A 17,420-nucleotide genomic window follows, 5' to 3' on the forward strand; every position below is an offset into this window, starting at 1 on the left:
CAGCCAGGCAGCTTTTCTCAGCCAGTTAAAATCATGAATCAGCTTCATTTTTATGGATATACAAATAACTATCAATAGAAAACAGGTCAAACGAAACAAGGTGCAGCTAGTTTGCTATCTTTCCAGCTTCAGTTGGAAGTGATTGTGTTAGCTGGGTTGTTGGCTATCTCCTCTGAACAACAGTGTCCTGACGAGAGAGCACATTTTCTATGCCAGGCGAAATTGCGCATCATTAGCTCTTTTGTTATTTCTGTATCCAAATAAATGTCGCTAGCAAACAGCTTAAACGAACGCAAATGCAGCTACTTTGCTGTTATTCTGGCTGCACTGTTTGATGTGACTGTAAGTTAGCCGTAGTTGGCTAGCTAGCAAGCAAGGTTTAAGAACGTTGCCAGCCTGTATAGCAATGGAACATTTTGAATGAACGATTTGGTCTCGTCCATAGACAGAACAAAAAGACTGAACGATTGGGTCGTGTCTCTAGCAACCGAACCAATAGAACGAACGACCAGCCGGCCTGGGTAGCAACCCTAGATTTGTGTCCAGACTATATCTTGTGGAAGGATGAAATAGTATGAATTAACAACACCCTTGCCAATATATCCTCCAAACACCGGCTTCTCTGGCATTATAACTTAATTAAAGCTGACATATGAACAGTGATATTTTATAAATGTATTTACACTGCACTAATTTATTCAACACATCAGCTACCATACAACACATAATATAATTAATCCTCTACCTGTATGTGTGTGTATTTGCAGAGAATTCTGAGGTGAAGCTGAAGGAGCTGCTGGTGGGCCTGGGCAGTTTGGCCCTGTCACAGGCAGAGGCTGTGAGTGTGGTTACTGTGCTTAAAGAAAAGAACCCCTCTGCCCTGGACGCTTGGCAGAAGTCTGCAGTGAAGACTGACCCCTCATCCCTGGAGAGAGAGAGGCTCCTCACCACTCTGCAGGAGGAGGCCTCCATAGCAAAGGACAAGGTCCAGCAGCTCAGCAAGGTACAGCTGCACACACTCATAAGATAACCCTAAGATACCGGTACAATAATGCATATCCATTGACTACATCACTGGTTGACTACCTGTGGCTTGGTGACATTTCACTCTGCTGCTGTTTCTGCCCTTTCCTCTGTTAGGAGCTGCAGCAGGAGAAGCAGAAGACTGTGAGAGCGGAGGCAGTTCTGAGGGACCAGCGTGGGACAATGGAGAAGGAGCTGAATGTCGTGCAGGCTAAAGCCCAGGGAGAGCTTCAGGGCATGCAGATGAAGGTGAGCACCATCCACCACTGATACAACCTTTACCTTAACAGGCCAAACCTCAACTACCATCACCCTTTTACTGTCATGCTTTATACTCAGACATCAGTCCTAAGGCAGTATACAGAGTACTGTTTCTGATGCTGTATGTTAGGTGGTTAGAGCAACAGGTAGCCTAGTGGTTAGAGTGTTGGGCCAGTCACCGAAAGGTTGCTAGATCGAATCCCGAGCTGACAAGGTAAAAATCTGTCGTTCTGCCCCTGAACAATGCAGTTAACCCACTGTTCCTAGGCCGTCATTGTAAATAAGAATTTGTTCTTAACTGACTTGCCTAGTTAAATAAAATTCACTCCCAGTGTTTTGTACTGTGTAGTTCCAGAAGCTGAGGGAACAGCTGGAGGGTCAGATCGCCAGGCTGCAGCAGGAGAACGGCATCCTGAGAGACGCAGTCAGCTCTGCTACCAACCAGATGGAGAGCAAGTGAGAGCCACTTCCCAGCCCTCCTAGTTTGTAAAATGTTAAGGTCTTCGTTGTCCCCCACGTTCGTACGTTAGTCGCACACAATACCTCGGACAGCACTGGCCCAATTTTGACTAAACTTGGGTGAATGATGCGTCTTGCCAAAGAGATCCTGCATTTACAAAAGTATAATGATTGGCCAGATGGTGGTGCTATAACAAAAGATTGAAAATGCTAACTTTGAAAGGTCACGCTGCTCACCCCATTTGGTGCATAGGTCCCTCTACTCACAAGGAGCAAATTTGCCGTTAAGGATTTTCGGCCATTTAGAATTTTGTGGAAAACACTTAAAACGCTATTCTTCTGGCACTGAAGGACCGATCTGCGTGAATCGATCTGCGTGAATTTATTAGTCACATGCACTGAATACAACAGTTGTAGATCTTACAGTGAAATTTACTTAAAAGCCCGTAACCAACAATGCAGTTTAAAAAAATACGAATAAGAAATAAAAGTAACAAGTAGGTACAGAGCAGCAGTAAAATAACAATAGCGAGACTATACTGGGAGTACCAGTACAGAGTCAATGTGTGTGGGGGGGGGCACCGGTTAGTCGAGGTAATAGGTACATGTAGGTAGAGTTATTAAAGTGACTTCATAGATAATAACAGAGAGTAGCAGCGGTGTAAAATGGGGGCAATGCAAATCGTCTGGGTAGCCATTTGATTAGAAGTTCAGGAGTCTTATTGCTTGGGGGTAGAAGCTGTTTAGAAGCCTTTTGGACCTTGACCTGGCGCTCCCATACCACTTGCCATGCGATAGCAGAGAGAACAGTCTACGACTAGGGTGGCTGGAGTCTTTGACATTTTTTAGGGCCTTCCTCTGATACCGCCTGGTATAGAGGTCCTGGATGGCAGGAAGCTTGGCCCCAGTGATGTACTGGGCTGTACGCACTACCCTCTGTAGTGCCGAGCAGTTGCCATACCAGGCAGTGATGCAACCAGTCAGGATGCTCTCGATGAAGCAGCTGTAGAACCTTTTGAGGATCTGAGGACCCATGCCAAATCTTTTCAGTCTCCTGAAGGGGGAACAGGCTTTGTCGTGCCCTCTTCACAACTGTCTTGGTGTGCTTGAACCATGTTAGTTTGTTGGTGATGTGGACACCAAGGTACTTGACACTCTCAACCTGCTCCACTACAGCTCCGTCGATGAGAATGGGGGCGTGCTCGGTCCTCCTTTTCCTGTAGTCCACAATCATCTCCTTTGTCTTGATCACGTTGAGGGAGAGTTTGTTGTCCTGTCACCACACGGCCAGGTCTCTGACCTCCTCCTTATAGGCTGTCTCATCGGTGATCAGGCCTACCACTGTTGTCATCTGCAAACTTAATGATGGTGTTGGAGTCGTGCCTGGCCGTGCAGTCATGGGTGAACAGGGAGTACAGGAGGGGACTGAGCACGCACCCCTGAGGAGTCCCTGTGTTGAGAATCAGCAGGGCGGATGTGTTGTTACCTACCCTTACCACCTGGTGGTGGCTCGTCAGGAAGTCCAGGATCCAGTTGCAGAGGGTGGTGTTTAGTCACAGCGTCCTTAGCTTATTGATGAGCTTTGAGGGCAATATGGTGTTGAACGCTGAGCTGTAGTCAATGAATAGGATTCTTACATAGGTGTTCCTTTTGTCCAGGTCTTACTCACATTGGCTGTGGAGAGTGTGATCACACAGTCATCCGGAACAGCTGGTGCTCTCAATCATGTTTCAGTGTTTTTTCCTCGAAGCGAAGATAGAAGTAATTTAACTCGTCTGGTCGGCTCGCGTCACTGGGCAGCTCTCGGCTGTGCTTCACTTTATAGTCTGTAATGGTTTGCAAGCCCTGCCACCTCCGACAAGCATCGGAAACGGTGTAGTACGATTCGATCTTAGTCCTGTATTGACACTTTGCCTGTTTTGATGGTTCGTCAGAGGGCATAGCGGGATTTCTTATAAGCTTCCGGGTTAGAGTCCCGCTCCTTGAAAGTGGCAGCTCTAGCCTTTAGCTCAGTGCGGATGTTGCCTGTAATCCATGGCTTCTGGTTAGGGTATGTACGTACGGTCACTGTGGGGACGACATCATCGATGCACTTATTGATGAAGCCAGTGACTGATGTGGTGTACTCCTCAATGCCATAGGAAGAATCCCAGAACATATTCCAGTCTGTGCTAGCAAAACAATCCTGTAGCTTAGCATCTGCTTCATCTACCCACTTTTTTATTGACCGAGTCACTTGTGCTCCTGCTTTAGTTTTTGCTTGTAAGAAGGAATCAGGAGGTTAGAATTATGGTCAGATTTGCCAAATGGAGGGTGAGGGAGAACTTTGTATGTGTCTCTGTGTGTGGAGTAAAGGTGGTTTAGAGGTTGTTGTTTTTTTCTCTCTCTCTGGTGGCACACTTCAAACATCCTGATTTGAAATTTGGTGAAACAGATTTAAGTTTCCCTGCATTAAAGTCCCCGGCCACTAGGAGCGCCGCTTCTGGATGAGCGTTTTCCTGTTTGCTTATGGTGGAATACAGCTCATTGAGTGCGGTCTTAGTGCCAGCATCGGTCTGTGGTGGTATATAGACCACTATGAAAAATACAGATGAAAACTCTCTAGGTAAATGGTGTGGTCTACAGCTTATCATGAGATACTCTACCTCAGGTGAGCAAAACCTAGAAACTTCCTTAGATATCATGCACCAGCTGTTGTTTACATGTATGCATAGTCCACCACCCCTTGTCTTACCAGACACTGCTGTTCAATCCTGCCGATAGAGTGTATAACCAGCCAGCTGTATTTTGATAATGTCGTTGTTCAGCCACGACTCAGTGAAGCAAAGGTCTCTCAACACAATATTTTCCAGACTAGTACCTAAAACAATATTGACCAATAAAACTTTGCCGTGGGCGTGGTCTGGCACATAAATGCATAAATGGATATTTGTATTGTAACAAAATTTGGTACACATGTTGTAAACAGTGTCAAGACTAAACATATGCAACAACATTTATATTGACCTATAACGGGCACATGTTTATCTCTTTGATCTGTTTGACTCAGTCATGAAATTTGGCACACATGCTCAGGGATATGAGTCTCGCTAACCCACGTGATATCTGACACCACTGGCCCACTTTCTATGAAACTTGGGTGAATAATGCGTCTTGCCATAGAGATCTGCCATTTGCAAAATTACACTGATTGGCCCAAGGGGGACGCTGTAGTAGTCAACTGTACGTAGTCAGCTGTTTGTTCACTCGCACCCGCCCAAAATTGCTAATAACCCATCAGCAACCACCCGACTATATGTGACAAAGTGAAAATCTGAGGCCTGCAACCAACCCTAACCCGTTAATATAGAAAATGCGCTGTAGGCTAAAGTCAGAGGGCAGAATGATTTTTTTGGGACGGGGTACAGGATTGTTTTTGCCTGATTTTTAGATATGTTTCTGCTTATAATTTCCAACATTTTCGTAAGCTATTTTTTATTCAACTTGTCTAGTTAGATATATGCAGCTTCTCTTCTGTCATTATATGTTGCCATAGAAGACTAAATAAACCCTTGCTCACCAGAATGTCATAAATTGATTGAAGCATTCATTCTATCTAGTTGACATCGGTAAAGTTTTCTGTATTCTCTGCTTCTTTCGCGGAGCAAAGACGTTTAAGGACCGGGGAGAAAATGCAATAACAAAAAAAAGCTGGAAAGATTTTCAGTGCAAAATGTCCAAATGACATCAGTTTGACTGGTTGTAAGGAAATAGAAAGCTGTGAAAACGACCCAACGTGTTTCTGATAAGATTTGAGTTCGGCTTCGATGCATATTTCATGTGGTTGAAATACTGTCAGCTTTTATGATGCTAATAAAGATGGCACCTCTACAGATAGTATTTAACTGAGCATTCACATTCTCTCAAGATGCTGAAATAAATAAATCATATTCCTCCGCTCCTGTTCCCAAGTCCAAATTTTTCCTACATTTTGGCGTATAATTTTACTCCAAGAAATGCTTCATTCTGCAGGAGTTAATATTAAGGCTGTGAAATAGGTTATTGATCTGCAGTGTGTCCAGATTTCAGTTTCCATTTAACCCATCTTAACAGTAGGACACAGTTCCTTTGATGTGCCATAGGCCTATTTGAAGTCCCCATCTTGTGACTGTTGAATTTGTGTAGCGCTTCACATAACATAGCCAGACACCACTGGCCCCATTTTGACAAAATTTGGGTGAATGATGCGTCTTGCCATAGAGATCTGTAATTTACAAAATTACACTGATTGGGGGATGACATGTTTACTGTTGCCTTGTTTGGTATTGTATCGCATCGTATAAATACTAGTTGTCTTTGAAGCATGGCATTGATGAGTGTGTGGGTTGTAATAGTTGGTGTGTATGGCAGGCAGTCGTCGGAGCTGAACCAGCTGCGCTCGGAGTATTCTGGTCTGATGAAAGAGTTGGCGGAGAACAACAACAAGCTGCAGCAGGAGGAGCACCAGAGGAAGTCGCTGGAGGTCAACTACAAGCAGAACGTGTCTCAGCTGGAGGTATGCTGTCTTTCAGGGGAGGGACCGTGCCTAACACAGGCATCTTATTTAGTTATTTATTCAGCACATAGTTCACTAGGCTGCCCCACAGAGATGAAACACAAAGGAATCTCTCCTTCATGGTGAGACCTGGACTGTTTAGGGTTTCTCACTGTAACCATGGGAGGGCCTGTGTCCGTCCATCCTAAGGAGGGCTGGGTGGTGTGTAATAGAACAGGGAAGTGGAGAATATGTTGGTTCAGGATGCGGGGCTGTTTGAAGCTTTGTGCTCAGTATAAACACTGCTTCCCTGCAATGCACACCCAGGTCAGCCTTTCCTGTGTTCTTCATAACCAGTACAGTACAATGAGAGGTTGTGTCAGTGTATGTACACTGATAAAATGCTAAATGTTGTGTCCCGTTGTCACCAGGCTCAACTGCAGGATGCTAAGCGTGGTTGGGAGGAGCTCCAGAACTACCTCCACAATGTCAACGCAGAGAGGGAGAAACTTCATGCTGCTAAAGAAGGTGATCACAGAGTTTCTATAAACGGACCTCTAAACTCAAGCTAATGAACCTCCCATTGCTAATAAGTAATAAGAGTATTTGCAAGCCAATTTTGAGCACCATTGTCATGAGCACCACATGTATAAGTGGCTTGTGTTGTATACCCAGTAAGTGATTTTTATCTGGTGTGGCTCCACTCTCAGAGCTGCAGAACCAGCTGCTGGCGGTGGAGACAGAGATGAGCAACAAGAACAAGGAGATCCAGACGCTGCACAGCAGCCTGACCGACACCATTGTGTCCAAGGACCAGGTGGAGCAGAAGGTGATGCACCTGCTGGAGGTGTCCCAGCACAACCTGGCTGAAGACTCAGTGCAGGTCAAGGTAGGGGAACACAGCCCTTATTGTTGTAATGACAGGTGTGATGTGTATAACAATAACACATTCTCTATGATTTACAGTTGACAGTTCTACTTGGATGTTGTGGTTATTGTGCCAGGTGTGGATAGGTCGTCTTTACACTCTCAAACCTTTCAGAAACAAGGGAGAGGGGTAATAAAAAAAATGGTGAAAAGGCTTGGTTGAGAAACTTAGATGGTTGAGAAACGGGGATAAAATAATAGGCTTATTTTTAAGTATTTCTGTAATATTTATATTTTTTGCACAAATATATTCTGGTATGCACTGAAAATAACAGCCTTTGTTCCTGACAGGATCTCCTGATTGAAAAAAGTGTCCTCAATGCCCAGATTGAGACTCTGCAGGCCCAGTTGAGCTCCCAGGTATGGACGAGCATGTTTCACCCTTTAGTTCATCAACAAGAGTTGATATGTTTCTATTTGTGTACCGGTATGTGAGTATGTTGTGACTACTGTCTTCCCTCCTCTTTCAGGCCACTACTGTCTCCCACTTTGAAGAGCTGCAGAAGCTGTAAGTGTTTTGCAAGTTTGAAATGAATGCCCACCCCTCTTGCACATGTGTTTAGCCTGATCCTTGAATGTCCATTTGTTCCATATAATGTCCTCTCTGACTCTTCTCCCTGTCCTATGGGTTGTGTTGCTGACTCCTGTCATGTGTGGCGTCCAGGCTGGCTGAGAAGGAGCTGCAGAGGAAGAGTCTGGAGGACTCCCTGAATACTGAGAGGAGCAGTGGCGCTAACAGGGAAACTAACATGCAGGTACCTACAGTAATACTGTCTAAACCCCCATTATTACTCCTGCTCTACATATGATGGTCTGTTGACCGGCTGGAATGTGTTGAGCTAAAGGAATGCTGCACACCGTGAGGTGGGTTGATTTGAAGGGCTTACTGTACATGCAATTTCTGTCTTCGTGAAGCATATTAGCTAATGCAGTAATAAAACAGATATGACATCCCTCTGGGCCGCTTTTGTCCATTTTGCAAAGTGAATTAGCTGGAAATATGAATTAGTATAAAGATATTATCAAACTACTGTAGACTTACATACATACTGTCAACTTAATAGTAAGATATCTCCTTTTGTTTTAGATGAATGTTGTTGACTCTGGGCCTCCTGCCCTCACCCTCTTTTCCTTCTATGTTGCTTCTCTGGCCTCCACAGGCCATGCACAATGAGAACATGTCACTGAAGGCAGCGCTCCAGAATCTGCAGGCTCAGATTTCTGAACAGGTCAGAAGTGAAAAACGCCTGTTTTCTTAGATGGAACTCCTGCTGTGATCTACCAGTCCCTCAGTATGCGCACCCTCTGACACCCTTTCTCTCTCCTTCCTTCTCGCCCTCCTTCTATCCTCATCTAGACTGTTTCTCAGCTGGCCTTGGACCAGTTCCAGAAGAGGTGTGTGTGTGAGAGCATTTTTAAGCAATTTAGATCCTGCCAGAGAGTTGAATGTTCTGCTTCTCATTCTATCTAGTTACATCAAATGTGCACAAATTTTATCCTTATTGCTGGGTAGTTTTACAAGTAGATAAAATGTTGTCATCTTACCTCTATTTAGAAACGTGGTATTAATACCACACCAGAAAACAATGCTATAATTATAACCCTTATAACCCTGTCTCACCATGTGTCTCTGTCTTTGTGTTGTGCCACCTGCAGTGTCCAAGAGAGGGAGGAGAAAATCAAGACTGTGGAGGACCTGCTGAAGATGGGAATGATTGAGGTGGCCAATAAGGAGGAGGAATTGACGGTGAGTAGGGGTCAAGCATAGGGAATAAGCTTGACCCACCTGACATCACTGTTTTGGTCATTGTTTAGACAAATATTGTTTTAAGTGTTGTTTAAAATCAAATAGCTTTCTCTGTCACAGACTGTAAGAGAAGAGAATAAGGCTCTGAAATGTGATATGGAGGCATTCATTCTTCAGACTACTGAACAGGTAAGTACTCACACTGATCTGCTGTGTTTTTATTTTGCATAGTCTCAACCCCGTTCCCTCATTGGATTCTCATTACATTTTTTCCTGTTGTCTTTTCCTACTCTCAAGACATCATCCGATTTGATAATGGAAGGTCTACAGAGCAAGTAAGTCAATGAAAATACCACTTTTTGTCTAGAAAATGCTATGAAACCTCTTGCCACATTCATGGACAATTTGTTCTGTGTTTAATACGTTTTGTAATTCTGTGTTTCTTAAGGATTCAAGAGAAAGATGAGCAGATTAAGTCAATGGAGGAGAGCCTACAGGCAGCACAGGCGAGTGGCTCCAGCAATGGGATGACCATTGAGGTGTGTTCATAGTAGTACATCTTTCTCTCTGTCTCTCTCTCTCTCAGCTGTATGTCAGAAACATAATATGGCAATGTGAAATTAAACATTGTATGTGTGTTTTGACTTTGCCCAATGTTACAGTTTTGGTTCTGGATTGTGCTGTGTCTCCCTGCTGGGTGTTTATGTAACTGTGTGTGTTGTCCCTGCAGTCTCTGGAGCAGCAGGTGGCAGGGCTGCAGTCTGACATGGAGCAGCTGAGACAGAAGCAGGCTGTGGACACCACCAGTGCCAGCGACCAGCTCCTAGAACTACAGACACAGTAAGTCTACTGTACTATCCCTCTACTCTGACCTACTCTACTGCATTGTACTCTGAAAAGCTAGACTAACACAGTCTTTGTCCAGGCTTGCTGCTAAGGACCAGGAGATCCAGACACTACAGAGTGAGTTGGAGTCCAGGGCCAAGGAGGTGAGCGACAAGGTGCAGGAACTACAGCAGAAACAGGTGAGGGAAGAGGTGGAAACAGTTGATTGGTGACCTTTATTGGCTGAGAGGGAGAGAAAAGAATGCGAGTTAACAACTTTTAATTTCTTCTTCTAGCAGACCCACACAGAGGCCCCAAGCCTGGAACTGCTGACAGCGTGAGTCACCGCAGTACTTCACTGAATTCCCTTCAGTGTACAGTGTCCCTTGGCATGGGGCCACCCAGCAGGGTTGTGATTGGTAGTGGTGGTAATGTATGTGTGGTGGTGTTCTGTCCTCCAGGTTGGCAGAGAAGGAGAAGCAGGTGTCTGATCTCCAGGGAGAGCTGGCTAAGCTGAGGGAGTCCTTGGAGCTTCACAGGAACAAGAACAATGTAGGTGTCCTGTCCTGCAGACAGTGCTGCTACTGCCTCAGCCCACACTACCAACCTACCCTCCACATCTCCAGTCTGGCCCTGCGATACATCTGCAGACCTCATCCTCGATGTGCTCCCCTAAACCACACCCTCTCAGTGATGTCACACTACGCATGCATAATCTCTCTACTCCTTATACAAAGTGGTTAGGTTGCATTTTGTCGCAGACTATGAATATTTATTAATCTAATTGAAACTATTCAAGACAATGATACATTTACCATTTACATTTTAGAGCTGTTAATTTGCTATTCTATGCTTATGCTGGCTAAGGCTTGCTACAATCAAACAGTACAGTTTTTAGGGCAGTCAGTCTACTCTGCTCTGTCCTTTGCCATGTTTACAAGGACTGTATTTCTGTGTGTCAGCATGCATGTCTGTGCGTGTGAATGCTCTGGGGCTTAACAATGGCCTTGTTTTGCAGAGACAGACAGCTACCTTGTTGACTAGCTCTATATTATGTGATTTGGCTTTTCCTATCTAGACTCATTGGACTTTTTTGGCAGTGAGTTGCAGCTCTCATTCTTCACGTTATTTCAGTTTGTCTATGCCAAAGACCTTTCTACGGTGTTACTATCAAAGCTGTTTCACTGTTTGTTTTTGCCAATACAATTTAGTGTCTGATCCTTCTAAAGACTCAATCTTTAGATGGCCAACTCATGTTAAGTTGAGCTTGACCCTTAGACTGGTTTACGGTAAAATGCAGTGAGGATTTTCTTTAAACCTAGACTCCGAAACAGGATAGGATAGGACAGGACAGCTGTAAAGAAAAGGAGTCACATTTTTTTTGCTAATGGTTCTCTGTTCATCTCTATATAAATTGTGTTTGTGGGTCACTGCATACTTTTCCCTGAGGCTAAACTGAAAGTGATATCTCTCTGAAACTGACCAGGAGCTTCGGGTGAAAAACTGGAGCGCTATGGAGGCTCTGGCAGCCACCGAGTCCATGCTTCAGGGGAAACTCAGCAAGGCCCTCAAGGTTCGGATCCCACTTCCAGTCTGCTTCACTCTAGATTGAAAATCTGATGCATCCCCAAACAGTTATTACCATAATCAACCAGTGAGATTACTCCATCGTTTCTACATGCTGCTGCATACTCATTTCTCCCCTCCCTCTGCATTCTGGCCCTGAATAATTGGCAGTCTATCTCCATGAATCTATTCCCCTCAGGAATTTCACAAAGACTGAATGTATTTTTATGTAGAAAAAACACTGCTCTACTTGAGTTCTGCTTGCTATTCCGCGCTAGAATGCATTGACCTCTTAAAGGACACAATCTTTTTGTTTCATACAGTACAACTATTTATTTTAACTACCGGTACATCAATTCCAATACAAAGTAAAGAAATAGACATTTGAAAATGAGTGTGCAGTGACTGACTCCAGATTTCCTGTAGATGGTCATAATAAGTTTGAGATCCATGGTCTTCATGATGCTCCTCTCGCTCCCTGCCATGTGCTTTCCTCATTTTCTCTCCCCAATCCAGCATGTGTTCCATTCTGCTTTGTGTATATACTGTCATCATTACAGCGATCAGCCTCTAATGAAATTCGATTATAAGATTTTCGAAATAAATTTGGTCTTGCAGAGTTGCCTTTTTGAAAAATTATGTCCAGATTATGTGTAATAAGTCAACATAATTGTTTTGTGTAAAATAATTTTTGGAAGCAACAAAACATATACTGAATATCAGTGATTTATTATATAATAACGGTGGTACTTTACTCTGTGTGGACACATCTATCATCTTATTGCATGGAACCATTAGAAACCAGACAGCCCCTCAGCTTACCTGCTGTTTATATCCACCCAGTTGTTTCCTAAGAATTTTTTTGTCCTCTTACATTTTTAATTTACAGGAGCAATTGGGATTAAGTGTCTTGCTCAAGGGCGCATCGGCAAATTTTTCCACATAGTCGGCTCGGGATTCGAACCAGTGACCTTCCGATAGCTGGCCCAATGCTCTTAACTGCTAGGCTACCTGCCGCCACTCTTCAGTGAGAATCTAATCTGCCATAGCCCTTTTTTCTTTTCTTTTTTACCTTTATTTAACTAGGCAAGTCAGTTAAGAACAAATTCTTATTTTCAATGACAGCGGGTTAACTGCCTTGTTCAGGGGCAGAACGACAGAGTTTTACCTTGTCAGCTCGGGGATTCGATCTTGCAACCTTTCGGTTACTAGTCCAACGCTCTAACCACTAGGCTACCTGCCGCCCCTACCTTTGCTTAACCATATGTATTTAGGGATGCACTAGTAAACCATAGACTAACAGATTGCTCTTACTATAAACAGTTGTGTGGGGTTCAGGGAATTTTTGCCTAAGCTGTGACACCCGTTCCTCTCCATGTCAATACAGCAGACAGGGCACATAGTGAACTGATTTACCCAGCAGCTGCTCTCGGCCAATTTGGTACAGTAAAAATGTAGGCGGACACCTGTTGTGTACGCTCAGGAAAGTGCATGCTTGTACACAATCTAAAGCATATGTCGTAGTGTAGAACCTATTCCCCTTACAACACAACGTGCTAATGAGAGTAGAGGTGAATGTGCAAGCTGTTTGTTACAGGACTCACTCCATTGGAGGGTAGAGGGGTTATACATGACATCGCTCTCCTTCTGAGAGTTTCAAGCCTTGTGCAGCTAATGTGCTTAACGGTACCAACATTGTGGTTTTTGTTTGGGGGTTCCTGATAACAGAAGTATGTGTGGTGCTCTATGGATGTCTGTTTCTGGACAGAATGTTAGATACTCAGGGGCATTACTGTACTGCAACTATATGAACACAAGTGACTTTGATGTTCCTCCTTGAGAGGATAAAAATATGAAATAAGTGAACTTGTGTAGGGTGAGGTCTAAAGCTTGAGGAACTTGTCTTGTGGTTGTGTGTGGCTGCTGAACAGTGGGGCGTATGAATACTTGCTTGGAGCGCACACTAAATAATTGAGCCATTGTAAATGTTAGCTGTTTGTTCACTGGAGTGTCATGGAGAGGGAGTTGTGCTGGTCAGAGGCTATGCTCCTGTGTGTACTCTGAGATGGGAGGAGTGAAACCAAGCAAGCAGAGGTAGTGTCTTGAGGTTGGATGTTTGCCTGCAGAGCTATTCAGCTAACTACTGTACAGGTTCCCCAATTGTGTGTGTGTTCCCTGAGTGCAGTCCATGTTGAATGTCCTCTCTTCTCTTTCCTCCTCCTTTACCTCTTCAGGAGAACCAGACAGCCCTGGAGATAGCCCAGGCAGAATGTCGAGGTGTTCTGCACAGACTGCTACCGAACGTGCCTCTGCCCACTGAACGGGTAAGTGCTCACATAATATAATCTATAGTATTATATATATAGTACCAGACAGAAGTTTGGACACACCTACTCATTCAAGTTTTTCTTTATTTTTACTATTTTCTACATTGAGAATAATAGTGAAGACATCAAAACTATTAAATAACAATAATTTAGTAACCAAAAAAGTGTTAAACAAATCGGAATATATTTGAGATTCTTCAAAGTAGCCACCCTTTGCCTTGATGACAGCTTTGCACACTCTTGACATTCTCTCAACCAGCTTCACGAGATAGTCACCAGGAATGCATTTCAATTAACAGGTGTGTCTTGTTAAAAGTTAATTTGTGGAATTTCTTTCCTTTTGAGCCAATCAGTTGTGTTGTGACAAGGTAGGGGTGGTATACAGAAGATAGCCCTATTTGGTAAAATACCAAGTCCATATTATGGCAAGAACAGCTCAAATAAGCAAACAGAAACGACAGTCAATCTGGAAAATTTCAAGAACTTTGAAAGTTTCTTCAAGTGCAGTTGCAAAAACCATCAAGCGCTATGATGAAATTGGATCTCGTGAGGACCGCCACAGGAAAGGAAGACCCAGAGTTACCTCTGCTGCAGAGGATAAGTTCATTGGAGTTACCAGCCTCATAAATGGGCAATTAACTGCACCTCAGAGTTCAAGTAACAGACACATCTCAACATCAACTGTTCAGAGGAGACTGCGTGCATCAGGCCTTCATGGTCGAATTTCTGCAAGGAAACCACTACTAAAGGACACCAATAAGAAGAAGACTTGCTTGGGCCAAGAAACACAAGCAATGGACATTAGACCAATGGAAATCTGTCCTTTGGTCTGATGAGTCCAAATTTGAGATTTTTGTTTCCAACCGCTGTGTCTTTGTGAGACGCAGAGTAGGTGAACAGATGTTCTCCGCATGTGTGGTTCCCACAGTGAACAGTGGAGGAGGAGGTGTGGGGGTGCTTTGCTGGTGACACTATCAGTGATTTATTTCGAATTCAAGGCACACTTAACCAGCATGGCTACCACATCATTCTGCAGCGATACGCCATCCCATCTGGTTTGGGCTTAGTGGGACTATCATTTGTTTTTCATCATAACAATGACCCAGAACACCCCTCCAGGCTTTGTAAGGGCTAGTTGACCAAGAAGGAGAGTGTTGGAATGCTCCATCATGACCATGACCTGGCCTCCACAATCACCCGACTTCTACCCAAATGCGATAGTTTGAGATGAGTTTGACCGCAGAGTGAAGGAAAAGTAGCCAATAAGTGCTCAGCATATATGGGAACTCTTTCAAGACTGTTGGAAAAGCATTCCAGGTGAAGCTGGTTGAGAGAATGCCAGGAGTGTGCAAAGCTGTCATTAAGGCAAATGGTGGCTACTTTGAAGAATCTCAAATATAAAATATATTTTGATTTGTTTAACACTTTTTTGGTTACTACGTGATTCCATATGTGTTATTTCACTATTCACTATTATTCTGCAATATAGTAAAAATGAAGAAAAACCCTTGAATGAGTAGGCTGAAGATGGCGCCGAAGAACATGGCTGACCTTTTACATTCTCCCAAACAATTGTGTTATTTTGTTAGTTTTTTTGCACTTTGTGTAACTTGTTTTTTAACTTTTTGTGAACATAATGTTGCTGCTACCGTCTCTTATGACCTAAAATATATTCTGGACATCAGAACAGTGATTACTCACCGCGGACTGGAAGAAACTTTTTCCTTTAATGAGTCTGACGAGAGGGATACCCTGCTTTCACTGGATCAGGCCCAGATCCCCGCCTTTTGTGTGAAGAAAAGACACAGGAAAAGGGGCCGCGGATCGGGCAGCCCTCTGAGAATCCGTAGGCGAGCGAGTAAACTCCCACTGCCATCCATTCTTCTTGCTAACGTGCAATCATTGGAAAATAAAATTGATGACCTACGATTTAAGATTATCCTACCAATGGGACATTAAAAACTGTAACATCTTATGTTCCACCGAGACGTGGCTAAACGACGATACGGACAATATGGAGCTAGTGGGATTTTCCATGCACCGGCAGAACAGAGACACTACCTCTGGTAAGACGAGGGGTGGGGGTGTGTGTCTATTCATCAATAACAGCTGGTGTGTGATGTCTAATATTAAAGAAGTCTCAAGGTATTGCTCGCCTGAGGTAGAGTACCTTATGATAAGCTGTAGACCACACTATCTACCAAGAGAGTTAGAAGCTGCGCTCCTAGTGGCCGGGGACTTTAATGCAGGCAAACTTAAATCAGTTTTACCACATTTTTACCAGCATGTCACATGTGCAAGCAGAGGGGGGAAAAAATCCTAGACCACCTTTACTCCACACACAGAGATGCATACAAAGTTCTCCTCCGCCCTCCATTTGGCAAATGTGACCATAATTCTATCCTCCTGATTCCTGCTAACAAGCAAAAACTAAAGCAGGAAGTCCAATGGCATTGAGGTGTACACAACCACAGTCATCGGCTTCATCAATAAGTGCATCGATGACGTCGTCCCCACAGTGATCGTACGTACATATCCCAACCAGAAGCCATGAATTACAGGCAACATCCGCATCGAGCTAAAGGCTAGAGCTGCCGCTTTCAAGGAGCGGGAGACTAATCCGGACGCTTATAAGAAATCCTGCTATTTCCTCAGACAAACCATCAAACAAGCGAAGCGTCAATACAGGATTAAGATTGAATCCTACTACACTGGCTCTGACGCTCGTCGGATGTGGCAGGGCTTGAAAACTGTTAGGGACTACAAAGGGAAACACAGACGCGAGCTCTCCGTGACGCGGAGCCTACTTGACGAGCTAAATGCCTTTTTATGCTCGCTTCGAGGCAAGCAACACTGAAGCATGTACGAGAGCACCAGCTGTTCTGGATGACTGTGTGATAACGCTCTCGGCAGCCGATGTGAACAAAACCTTTAAACAGGTCAACATTCACAAAGCCGCTGGGCCAGATGGATTACCAAGACGTGTACTCAAAGCATGTGCGGACCAACTGTCAAGTGTCTTCACTGACATTTTCAACCTCTCCCTGACCGAGTCTGTAATACCTACATGTTTCAAACAGACCACCATAGTCCCTGTGCCCAAGGAAGCGAAGGTAACCTGCCTAAATGATTACCGCCCCGTAGCACTCACGTCGGTAGCCATGAGGTGCTTTGAAAAGCTGGTCATGAATCACATCAACAGCATCCTCCCGGACACCCTAGATCCACTCCAATTAGCATACCGCCCCAACAGATCCACAGATGACGCAATCTCAATTGCACTCCACACTGCCCTTTCTCACCTGGACAAAAGGAACACCTACGTGAGAATGCTATTCATTGACTATAGCTCAGCATTCAACACCATAGTGCCCACAAAGCTCATCACTAAGCTAAGGACTCTTGGACTAAACACCTCCCTCTGCAACTGGATCCTGGACTTCCTGATGGGCCGCCCCCAGGTGGTAAGAGTAGGCAACAACACGTCTGCCACGCTGATCCTTAACACTGGGGCCCCTCAGGGGTGTGTACTTTGTCCCTTCCTGTACTCCCTGTTCACCCACGGCTGCGTGGCTAAACACGATTCCAACACCATCATTAAGTTTGCTGACAACAGAACAGTGGTAGGCCTGATCACCGACAACAATGAGACGGCCTATAGGGAGGAGGTCAGAGAACTGGCAGTGGTGCCAGGACAACAACCTCTCCCTCAATGTGAGCAAGACAAAGGAGCTGATCGTGGACTACAGGAAAAGGCGGGCCGAACAGGCCC

The 17,420-nt window shown here is 44.4% G+C and overlaps 1 protein-coding gene across 11 annotated transcripts in view; it reads left to right on the forward strand.

Annotated features, from left to right (window-relative positions):
• The window catches only part of LOC111968701 (kinectin), a 45,549-nt gene that overhangs the window by 20,697 nt on the left and 7,432 nt on the right, over nt 1-17,420 (forward strand). For 5 of the 11 annotated variants that reach the window (XM_023994503.2, XM_023994500.2, XM_023994506.2 and 2 more), the window contains 21 exons: nt 768-1,003; nt 1,141-1,272; nt 1,634-1,740; nt 6,133-6,277; nt 6,688-6,784; nt 6,967-7,145; nt 7,475-7,543; nt 7,654-7,691; nt 7,848-7,938; nt 8,344-8,412; nt 8,541-8,578; nt 8,840-8,930; nt 9,036-9,119; nt 9,228-9,265; nt 9,379-9,469; nt 9,661-9,770; nt 9,856-9,955; nt 10,052-10,092; nt 10,217-10,307; nt 11,242-11,328; nt 13,556-13,645. In XM_023994503.2, the coding sequence (XP_023850271.1) occupies nt 768-1,003; nt 1,141-1,272; nt 1,634-1,740; nt 6,133-6,277; nt 6,688-6,784; nt 6,967-7,145; nt 7,475-7,543; nt 7,654-7,691; nt 7,848-7,938; nt 8,344-8,412; nt 8,541-8,578; nt 8,840-8,930; nt 9,036-9,119; nt 9,228-9,265; nt 9,379-9,469; nt 9,661-9,770; nt 9,856-9,955; nt 10,052-10,092; nt 10,217-10,307; nt 11,242-11,328; nt 13,556-13,645 (2,024 nt within the window). The remainder of the gene's footprint in view (nt 1-767; nt 1,004-1,140; nt 1,273-1,633; nt 1,741-6,132; nt 6,278-6,687; nt 6,785-6,966; nt 7,146-7,474; nt 7,544-7,653; nt 7,692-7,847; nt 7,939-8,343; nt 8,413-8,540; nt 8,579-8,839; nt 8,931-9,035; nt 9,120-9,227; nt 9,266-9,378; nt 9,470-9,660; nt 9,771-9,855; nt 9,956-10,051; nt 10,093-10,216; nt 10,308-11,241; nt 11,329-13,555; nt 13,646-17,420) is intronic. The other 6 variants (XM_023994502.2, XM_023994508.2, XM_023994501.2 and 3 more) reach the window with 5 other exon arrangements.

Source organism: Salvelinus sp. IW2-2015, linkage group LG9 (assembly GCF_002910315.2).
Source record: "Salvelinus sp. IW2-2015 linkage group LG9, ASM291031v2, whole genome shotgun sequence".
NCBI lineage: Eukaryota > Metazoa > Chordata > Actinopteri > Salmoniformes > Salmonidae > Salvelinus > Salvelinus sp. IW2-2015.